Source organism: Centrocercus urophasianus, unplaced genomic scaffold (assembly GCF_019232065.1).
Source record: "Centrocercus urophasianus isolate 14NV4802_14NV808 unplaced genomic scaffold, USGS_Curo_1.0 seq_20, whole genome shotgun sequence".
Taxonomy (NCBI): Eukaryota; Metazoa; Chordata; class Aves; order Galliformes; family Phasianidae; genus Centrocercus; species Centrocercus urophasianus.
In genome coordinates, this window is record NW_024884756.1 from 18598003 (window position 1) to 18609051 (window position 11049).

Here is an 11049-nt window from a genome sequence, read left to right on the forward strand (position 1 = left end):
AATTTCATACCTTTAAAATAGCTTGTGTTTTGTCACTACACAGCTGAATAGTCAGGTGATTAGGTGTGGTCAAATACTGCAATTGTAATTTTTGGAAATTGTTGCAATAGCTGGCCTTTGTTATTATTTGATTTGATATCTTGTGTCCAGAAGCAACTCCTGAATATGGCCATGACCAAGCTTCATGAAATAGAAATCTGAATAAGCACAATCTGTAAGGTACGTTTATAACATAGATGTTCTGAAAGACCAGTGGTTTTCTTTTTTTCTTTTCAAATTCTCTGGAAACGTGTATGTTGGTGAAGTCAACGTGAAAAACAGATTCTCATTTAAATAAGAAAAGCAACAAATTTTTTATTGAATGAGTAGTATTAACCAGATTTATAGCTGAACTTTGCTTGCATGCAGATATTACAGATGTATCAGCTCTGGATACAAAAAAGCATGGTAGGTTTACGAGTCTTATCTACAAACTCTGAAATTTCATGTAAGTAGGAGGAAGTGTTTTCTGAAGGAAATTTAAGCAGTCTAGTAACTTGTAAAGAGGAGATGTCAACTGTTATGAGAGGATTCAGGATTCAGAGTTATTTCCATAGAGTTGATGCTGGTTATAGTACTAAATGTTGATTAGAACTCCAGGGACTGAACTCCCACTAGCTCCTGGAACTGGAAACATCATGTAAAACAGCATGTCAGATAAACAGCTCGGGGCATAGGAGAGGAACAGCCAAAAGAACTTTGCATCCCATCCAGCTCCGTATCGTGTCCTGGGGTACTTTGCTAGCAGGGCATGTTCCATGCATTTTATGACCTTAGAAATATCAGAGTTGCACAGTCTTTTCACTGATCTTTGAGCTTTTCTATCTACAAAGAAGAAAACAAACTGGAAGTATTTATGCAACATTCTGTGTGAGAGGATTCATTTCATTTACAGGTTTTTCTACAGCTTCTGTAGATTTATAATAAGGGTTGTCTTAAACTGCCGGGTCAAGTACTGCAAGTGGTATAGTTGCAGCAGAGCAGAGACAAAGAAGTGCTGTGGAATCCAAAGAACCAGGTAAAGAGAAATCTGGCCCACATTCTGAGCCAGATCCTTTCTACTATATGTGCAGCAGAACTTTTCAGCTATCATTAAGCCATAAACATAGTGCATGATCACAGCCCTAAACCTCCTGTGCCTAGATATTCTGCCTCTGAAGTACATAGAAAATAAGGATGGTGGGACACCATCACATGTCACTGATTTCCCAGGGGAACCAATAGAACTGGTCTCATCTACCATACACTACCATACACATTGATGAACATCAATGAACTCCTAACTAAAGCTTATGAAATCCTACAAACATTCACAGAATCATAGAGTGGTTGAGGTCAGAAGGGATCTACAAAGGTCATCCTGTCTGAAGCCCTCCTCGAGCTGGACTGCTTAGGGCAGGTTGCTCAGAATCATGTCCAGGAGGCTTTTGAAGATCTCCAAGGAGGGAGATTCCACAATCAGGGTGACTTGTTCCAGCACTCAGTATTTCCTGATGTTCAGACAGAACCTCTTGTATTCCAATTTTCCTGCCTTGTCCTGTCACTGGGCACCACTGAAGAGTCAAGCTTCCATTATCTCTGTACTCCCCCTTTCTGGTAATTAGAATCATTAATGATATCCTTCCCTGAGCCTTCATACATTCTTTTTCCTACTTACATTCAGAAAAGTATTTTTCTCCATAGGAATCTCTGATCTCATTAGGCAGTCTGTTCCAAAGTCTTAAGAGGTCTCTCCCCATGATTCCTGAATTAATGTTTGTGTTGAAGAAACTGTGCCCAATAATGCTTACTTTCACTCCAAAGTGCTGAATATCTCTCCTAGAAGAAAAAAAACAAAACAAAACAAAACCCAGAAAGCTGTCTCTGAACACCCAATGATGGCATAGCCATTAAACATACGTAAGTTGAAAGTCTGTCACATTAATTAGTATTTGAGAGTTTCTTGTCTTCAAATGTTAGAATAATTTTATGAGATGTTCAAATTAGCATCACAGTGCTGTACCTATCACTGTAAAAGTGCAGAACACAGCTAACAATTAAAGCAACATCAGGTAGATTTGCAGCTTTTCTGTGTGATCTGTTTTGGACTGGTGTAAAGAATGTGATACCCACCTCTATCTGGTTAAACTACTCTTGTAGCACATCAGCTTTTAGGAGAAACAGATCATTAAGGTGCTTAGTGAAAAGTCAAAGCGAGAAAAAATTTCCAATTGGGTTAGGACTTTATTTTGCACCTTATGGTGAAATGGCTATGGTTAAATGATTAAGCATTAGTGCAGTAAAGGTCAGAGTGCTTTCTGGCAGCGTGGTTCCCTCTATGAAATTTGAGTTGCAATGCAACACCCTCAGAATGAAAATCATCGTTGTTCTATCAGATAGCTTCAAAGACTCAAGCAGCTGGATTCCAAAGCATGCAAAGAAGTTGACCATGTGTACACTAGCCACTAGTTTTTATTATATTGCCTTGGAATATATGGTTCTCTGTATAAGCATTCGTAATTGTTTGCAACCAACATTCGTGGACCTTGTGAAGACTTGGCTTGTTGGTCTGCTCCTCAGTCAACCTGAGGCAGTACATCACAATTAGTATCAGTGAAGGCTGCTCACTTTAATTTTCTGAAGTAATGAATACCTTTGATAATCTGATTGCTGTTTGTGATCACCTAGCTCGGACTGCTGTGAAGCATTAGTGCAAAATGAAATAGATTGTAAACTGGTAACAGAGGAGATTAATAGTTTGGCATAAGTCCTTCATAATTCTGTTGTGAACATACAGAGTGTTTTACTTGCTGGAAAAGTTTTACATAGATGTTTTTTACTGTTATTGCATAGACAAATAATGAGTAAGGGGTATGATAAAACTTTATTCAGTGAGAGGGAAGAGTACTCTGTTACTGAGCCCATGTGCAGATAAGGCTTTCTGCTCACCATTGTTCTGCAAAAAATACCGGCATTAAGTTTAATAGTACTGAAGGTTTTGAAACAGTAGTAGGGGAAAGGGAACTGAAATGCCAGCTCTGCACAAATACCTTTAGCAGTGCATGTGTTGAGACAAAAAGTCATTTTCTCTAATTGCTGCATGAGCATACTTGGTGAATTAATAGTCTTTACGGTGGAGAATGTAATAATGCTATGATAAGACATTAGTAAGCCAAATGCGCGGTGACTTTAGTTTATAGACTTGGATGAACTCCCTAGTAAGAGAACTGTAACCTGGTGCCAGAGTGACTTTTTCTGGTGTGCTGGTTTCAGAAACTATTAGGCAGGGACAGTCTGCAGAAATGGAAGAAGAGCAGAGAGCAATCACTGATCTCTGAGAGCTTAAAAAGGCAACTCAGGGCCTTTGAGGTAGAACCAGCAGAAAAGGATATACACTGAAGGCTTAAGTGTCTGAGAATCAGACCCCTGCTGTGAAGTCAAATGTCTTCTCCAAGGCATCTGGCCTTGCCAGATGGAATACACGTAGCACACCTGTACTTTAATTGTGGCCTCTGAAGAACCTGCAGAAGAACCTCAGCAGCTTATTAAGAGCTCAGGGATCTGAGCGTGCTTATCAGAATCACAACACCAGGCTGCTAATAATTACCTTGATTGCATGCTACTAAATGTGTTATAGTTGTACACTGCTGTTTGTCACACACAACCTACCAAATGTAAACAACCGTAACTGCCATAATTGTATCTACTGCTGTGCTTAAGCTATCATGCTTCTACGTGTTGCAGTCAGTACAAACCATTTGAAATCACTGTGTATCTGTATGCTTCAGGTAGGTAGTTTCTTTCCTCTTGGTTAACAATATTGAATGAGACATGATTTTGTTTGTAATTTCCGTACTATCAAAAGGGAATTCAGACAGGCTCCAGCTGGAAGTACCTGCATGTACACTTTCGTAATTCTTATGAGGCAAATGCAACATGTCTAAGGTCCTCATGTTTCATGTACCTACGTCTGGTAATTTGGTGCATATCAAACAGCATGTGAACCTTACGTACAACGTGTTCAGGAAGCATCTGACCTGGCTAGGCTGTACTGTTGATTCCCTTGTATATATGCAGCAGGTTAATGTGTTCTGTAGCTGCGTGCTAGCCATAGGCAAATGTTTCCCATTGCAGTTTCCTGGTGGCTGTGTTCATAGTATCCAAAACAGGTGACCATCACCGTTTTCATTTCCTTTTGCTCCTTAGGCAAAATTAACAGAGACAAAATGGAAGAGGCAAACATATAGGCATTCTTCCCTCAGCACATCTAGAATCTGTTCTTGGATTCATGCATGTATTTCTAACTACTCACCGTAACACGTCGGAAAAAGATTCCATGCCCCATTTGGACAAGTTGTAGCCACCCCCTACAAATGCCGTGAAGCCGTTAGAATTGATTAGATTGACTACTCTTCCCTCGGCTTTTTTCAGAAGTGGTAGAAGTTTGAGCGTGATTTCAATCAATCCCAGTAGATTAACGTTCAGAGCTGAGTGGAAGTCATCAATTCTCAGCCAGTCAGTTGGTGCTGCAGATGTTGTTCCTTCAGCAGCGTTCACAAAGCCAAAAAGCCCTAGGAAGATTCCAAAATTATTTATTTCTGTATGTGACAATATCTTACCGTTGGGTTTCTTATGTAGCATTGGGATCCAAACAGCCTTGGCAAAAGCTTCAGTGGGATGAAGTCTAGAGCCTGCTTGTAGATGTCTACTCTGTACACCTGTGCAGAAGATCCTAGGCAATTATTCTAAAATAAGATAGGAAAATATTTTCGGTTGGAGAAATGGGATGTAATAGTGACCTTTATTACTTACTCAGGTATGCGGGTTCCTAATGTGCACTTATCTTCTTGTAAAAACTAAGCGCTGTGTGAAAGTGGAAAGGTTGTTTTACTTGAGCTGGGGTCTAAAGGTCTAAACTAAACATAAAGAATTAGTCAATGCTTCTAAAAATGTTAGCTTAACCCTGTGTATTGATTATACTGCTTTACTACCTTATAAATTACTTGAAGAGCTTTAGATAAATAGTGACGCTTCTGGAAGGACAGCCTGTGCCCGGAGGGAGAGGCCGAAGGTTCAGCACTGCTTCTGTAAAGAGTTGCTCAGAAGAAGGTGACAGCAGTGATTACCCTGATCAGGAGCATGCTGCTTTCTACAGCCTGGAGGCAGAAGCCTGTGTGAGATCAGCCTCTCTGAGAAGGTAAGGTCTAATAATTATTTTGATTTTGCTCTTATTCTTTGTATTCAAGGATGGTCTGAAACTTTGCATAATGAAGGAAGAAAGTCCCCTTGAGGTAGAAGATATTGTATTTTGCTTTTCTAGATACTAAATTAATTTATCAGCTTACTGAATATTTGATACAACTATGTAGTACAGCTGGTAGTTATACTGCCTTGATCCCATTTGGCTGCTGTTAACAATGCCCTGTCTAAGTCGTTGGCATCAGGAAAGAAACATGTATGTTGTCACAGGTCAATATATTTACCACCCTGTGCTAAAAACAACACTTCAGCCATGCCTTTTTAATTCAACTTACAGGTATCCAAGGACAAACTCTTCTTTGTTCTAGACAAGTGCTTAGAGGTGAATGAGTGATATTAAGTGCTCAGAGAGATGTTAAGAGCTACCTGTGTAACAACTCTACGAAAACTGGCTGAAAAGGCAAGAATTTAGATATTACAGTCATTACAGTTGTTACTGAGTGCATTACAAAAATCAGACTTGTTCAGCCGTGCAAAAACACTCTTCTGGTTACTGTAGGAGCCCTGCATCAGCCATTTTTAACTGTCTGGGCTGGCTTTACTGACAAGAAAGCTTTCTGGTACTGGTTAGCACCCTCCCCCTGCTGAGACTTTCCAACTGCACCAAAAAGTCTGAAAAACACATCAGGGAATGATCTGGTTTGAACAGCTGTAGTTCTAGGCACTCTGCTGGCAAAATTGCCCAAAAGCTGGAGAAAATCTTTCTGAGCTGAGAAGTGGCAGAACTGAAAAGGGAATGTGTTTCATCAGTAAGAGGAAAAACTCATCTGTAGATAGCAGAGAGGCTCCAGAACTCTTAGCTGGACCACATTTGGTTGTACTGAATTATTTTTCTGCAAGCTGACCTTTCCACTTACCTTTGCCTGCCGTTTCCTCTGTCACAAATTCTACAGCCCTGGTGATGCTGCTGGAGTCAGCCAAGTTCAGATTCACAGTCTTCAGGGAGAGTGAGGAGCAGGACCATAATTCTTGGCCGTCTTGTTCAGTGGCACATGCAGCAATAACACAGAATCCTCTTTTGTCAAGCCACTTGGCCAGTGCATTTCCAAGTATGGTGTCACAGCCTGTTATGAAGACATACTTTCCACTCAGGTTTCTAACTCTGTGACGGTCTCTGATGAGCCAGTAAATGATGAGAGAAAGTATGGAAGCCAGAATCACTATGTGCAGTGAGTCTGAAAATGAGAGCTATTAGGGAATGTGTTAGTGATCTGGAAATGCAACAAAGTAAACATGTTAAGCCAATCCCCCAACTTCCTAAGACCCAGTTGCCATGAGGGGCTTTGTTTCTGGTTGCACTCCATCCAGCTCACTGTAAGAGAGCATGGGTGGAGCTTTTACACAATGTGATTGTGATCCATGACTAATGCTTCACTTGACAAAACCTTCTCCTGACCTCCTTTTCAACAGTTTTTCACTGTTCTCAAATTTTACTTGCCTGTCTTCCTAGTCAGCCCCATCTTCTCAGGATATTTCAGGCTGAAAGGAATGGCTGCATGGTTTCTCGCAGTAGTGTCTGATGGTGACTTTTTGTAGGAAGGAAACTGGCAATTATTTGTGCTAATACTGGAAAGAGAGTGGTTTTTCTGGGAAGAAGGATAATCCTTTTTGACTGTCTACATGATGCCAAACGGTCTGCTCTTCTAATATCTAGTGTGGAAGCAGAGAGAGCCTAGGAATGTCCAGAGAAATCCAAGCTGTAGTGGTGGGTGCTCTAATTTGTTCTGTGATTTGTGCTGCATCATAGTAAGCTACTTACTCTCCATTCCTAAGACAAGAAAGACCTTATGGCAATGTCTGGGCTTTCTGACTCCTTCCTCACTGCCTGTCTAGCACTGATACAGAGTGAACTAAGATGTATTATATGGGAACTTTGTTTGCATCAATAAATGGGGGTGTTCATGGTGCTGTGCTGCTCTCAAAAAAGATGGAGGGAATACAAAGTTCCCTAACGCAGGAGTGAGGATGCTCTTTATTTGTTACAAATATTTTTTTTATGAGTGTAGCATGCAGTTATCGACATCTGAAAGTCTTCACAATTGGTTACTGTGTTTGTATTTTCTTTGTGCGATGAAGTATTTAATTAAACTCACATTTATGGGAAAGATGGTCAGCATTTTCTGGATGTCTTGCTAAAAAGAAACTTTTTTACAAGTACCAAACAGTCACTTAGGCTCTATCTGCCTACGTATGGGTCCGGGTGCAGACAAGTGATTATATTCAAAGAAGGAACATGTGATTGTATTCAAATAATTAACAGTCATGTTAAAATGAAGGAGTTTATTATTTTTAAATCCTGGAAGTACTTGAAGAGAAAGCTGGTCTGTGTTTTTTTATGTTCTGTAACTCACAGCTGTCTGAAGTTAGGGGTTCGGCTAATTTTCGTGTGAAATCCATGTTACCTTAAAACACTAATGGTAAAGGAAGACCTGGTTGCTAGAGTGGTGTTCTTGTTCTTCTGGTGCTTTTGTTTCTACTGGCTTTAGGAATTATTTGGGTTTATTTTAATCAAGTCACCGTCTAATCAAGTAGGAGTGGGCAAAGTCTCAAACTGTAAGTGAATATTGGACTCATTGAATACATCAGTCACGTAGCTGATGAATGATGAGGTTGGAGGTTTAGGTTGGACATAAGGAAGAACTATTTCTCTCAGAGAGTGGTCAGGCACTGGAATGGCCTGCCCAGGGAGGTGGTGGAGTCGCCGTCCCTGGCAGTGTTCAAGAGGTGTCTGGTGTCCAACATGCTTCGTGATGTGGTTTAGTGCTTGTGGTGGCAATGGTGATGAGAAGATGGTTGGACTAGATGATCTTACAGGTCATTTCCAACCTTGTGATTCTGTGATCTAGGAGTAACAACGTTCCACGCAGTGATATTACTTTAAATAGTTGCATGCTTCTGTAGCCATGGATATGGACCTCTGAGTTAATGTGATGTGCCAGGCAATGACTGCTGGATTAGAATGGAAGCTGGAAACAGAGAGAAGCTGCTACCAGCAGACTTTTGTAACCCCAAGTCCATAAATCAAATAGCTACCCAGCAATCTAGTCCTGTGATGCATCATTTTAGGACTTAATTAATCTTTTTCCCAATACTAAATAAAATGACCTAATTAAAAATTTTGGGAAAATATTCTTTTAATTGGAAACAAGAGTAGTAAATTACATCTTCGTTGGCTGTGCTACTAATGGGAAATGGTGGGCAAAGAGCTTGCACTGCTGGAAAGCAGCTTTAGTTTGCAACAGGGTCTCTGTGGAGACATCTGGCTAGGCTGGGCTCTGGGGTACACATTTACTCCTTGGAGAGAAATGCATGGAACTGTTCTGGTTAGCATCAGTCCCTAAGTTTTGCTAGCAGCAGCTGGAAGAGAGGAGCTGTAAGATTGAGACAGCTGTGCTGTGTGTGGAACCTCATGGCTCATCCATCCCATAGGTGCTGGGCTGTGTGCACATCTGCACCAGGTGGCTCCCTACAGGCTCTCAGTGTCCAAAAGCATGTGGACATCTGCTGCTGGGCAGCACAAAGGGCTCCTCTCTGTAGGAATATTGTGCTGGAATTTATTCTGCTGGATGATGTCATATCTGGTAAAAGAAATCTGGAGTCAGAATCAGAGGAAATAATTTCAGTTAAGATTTTCTTCAGAGAAAATAGTCTGTTTCTGTGAATGTGCAATGTTGCAAGAAATAGTTTTTGTCTGATAATTGTGTAGCACTAAATGCTGCTTCTCTGCCAGCAGCACATCAATTTTGAAGTAGCTCTTGCAGTAGCAAAGAGTGTGCTTCTAGGGAAAATGTCAGCATGATATTTCAAGAGCTTTGATATAATTCCAAAAATATTGAATTTTTATTACCAGTGTAGCCAGTAAATAGCTAAAGGCAAGTTTTACCTTCCATTAAAATGCTGATATTTGCCTGGCAGATTGAGAACTCTTGCAATAGAGCTTGGCTTTTTGTGCACACACAAGTGCCATTATAAAAGCAATTGGTTTTAAAGAAAAGCAGTGTGACTACACTGTTAGAGCCCTTTAAGGTACTCAGATGACTGCAAATAGCAGCATCCCTCTGTTTCTCTGCAGAGGGGAAGCTGAAGCACCCTGCTTCAGGGAGTGAGACTGTTCTGCTCCCACAGCAGGCAATGCTGGCAGTTGTGCCAGAGAACCTCAGGCTGGAGGAGGTTTGGGGTCTGGATATGTTTGGGATTCCTTCCTCTGGCACTGTGCTCACAGTGCAAACCCTGCAGAAGTCAGTGCTCTGCAGTGGGGTGGCCTGGCCCACCGTCCACACAGAGGAAGAGCTGGCAAAGGAAGTGCAGGGCCTCTGTTCTTCAGGAGCAGCCTCGTGGAACACATGGGGAAGGTTCCACTGTCAGGCTGTGCCCTGTTCAGTACAGTACAGTTCAATACAAACTTTAATAATCAGTCACCCTGCCTGTGCTACAAACTGCCTCGTTTTCAATTAACAAACTGAACATGTACTCAGGCACAAACGCATCACACCTCCCACTCTTACATGAGCTATTCCTGTGTGTGCAGGGCTTTGTACTTGTGTTTCATGGGAAAGGGCTACTTTCCTATCAGCTGTGTAAAGAGGACAACAGCAGTTCAGAGGTCAGCAGATAACGATCTTCCTTAATCTTTCATCTTAAAAGAAATACATATCCAGACTCTCTTGAGTGTTTTGCAGGGACGTGAAGTCAGTCTGGTTAAATGAGGGCTGATTTCTCAGTATCTTTACTTGTAGTGCTCGCAGTTCAGATTTTTTACCATGCCAGGGCAAATAAAGCCTTCTAAACCCTTTGGTGACCAAACCAGTAATTAATAAAGGAGTTGAGAAAGATTCCAGATGTTCTAAAGAACATTACTAAGTTAGCATTTTATTCAGACCCTGCAGGTGCTTAATAAGCAATAATTGGTTAAAATCCTTACTGGAAAGGAAGAGACTGCATGTTCTCTCATCTGTGCACTCAAAACCAAATGCTTAATTTGTCCTCTTAAACACTCTGCAAATGCATATAAGGAATTCTGCACACTGTTAGATACCATTTCTGCTCTTGTGCTGGTACTCACGTTCTGGGGAGACATCTGCAAGCTCACCATGTACCTCCAGGTTCTCATGAGTGGCCTTCACCGGTTATTTTGGTGTCAGAACGTAGAAACTGCTTGAGGCTAACTCATCAGCTTGTGCACCGACACTTGCACGATGATACAGTTTTCACAAAAACCTGTAAATTCAGCATGATGGTTTTATGGCTGTCGAGCACAGTCATTCTCCTCGCTATTTATAATGACTTGTGTTGTGGTGCTTCTATCTTAGGGAATTAGTTGTTGTTAATCCTCCACCTAAGCTCCATCTCAGCATATCCTCCCTTTGCTGCATAAGCTTTCCTGGCTATATATAGTCATCTGTAGAGCCTAGGGGACTGCTAAGACTCATTAGGGAATACTAAACTACTGTGTGTTGTGTTGAAATGAGCAGGAATCTTTCCATTGATTTAACTGGGCTTATTTCAGACCTCTCTCTTTACTCCTGCACATGGAATGAGCTGTTATTGATAGGACTTAGTTTTTTTGGAACAAAGGCTGAAGAAAATACCTTGTGTTTAACAACTTGCAGGAACAAAATTCTTTGTTCTAGTCCAAGGGCAGTCTTATGGTACATGAAACAAATAAATTGTGTTTCAAATAAAAGTTCAAATTCTAGAAGCTCTTCTCTACAGTTTTTATGAAAAAAACCTCTAACATATGATGACTGCTAAGAATGCTAACAAATGACTGGC

At 41.0% G+C, this 11049-nt stretch overlaps 2 protein-coding genes across 3 annotated transcripts in view; one reads left to right on the forward strand and one right to left on the reverse strand.

Annotated features, from left to right (window-relative positions):
* Positions 1-328: 328 nt before the first annotated feature.
* On the reverse strand, positions 329-7674 carry LOC122162246 (retinol dehydrogenase 7-like). Its single transcript, XM_042822391.1, has 5 exons — positions 7629-7674; positions 6135-6452; positions 4331-4589; positions 1697-1857; positions 329-864 (listed from the first exon to the last, which is right to left on the reverse strand). Exons 1-5 carry the CDS (start codon positions 7672-7674, stop codon positions 617-619), a joined length of 1032 nt encoding a protein of 343 aa, XP_042678325.1. The 3' UTR covers positions 329-616.
* The window catches only part of ABCB11 (ATP binding cassette subfamily B member 11), a 61530-nt gene continuing 55545 nt past the window's right edge, over positions 5065-11049 (forward strand). For both annotated transcript variants that reach the window (XM_042821951.1, XM_042821950.1), the window contains exon 1: positions 5065-5215. The gene's annotated coding sequence lies outside the window, so the exon portion shown is untranslated. The remainder of the gene's footprint in view (positions 5216-11049) is intronic.

Coding starts and splice junctions, on each gene's coding strand:
- LOC122162246 (XM_042822391.1), bottom strand. CDS start 7,674: ATGGATTTCACACGAAAATTAGCCGAACCCCTAACTTCAGACAGCT. Junction 4,590..6,134: donor AGAGGAAACGGCAGGCAAAG/GTAAGTGGAAAG, acceptor GAATCTTCCTAG/GGCTTTTTGGCTTTGTGAAC. Junction 1,858..4,330: donor TCTTTTTCCGACGTGTTACG/GTGAGTAGTTAG, acceptor TTTTTCTTCTAG/GAGAGATATTCAGCACTTTG.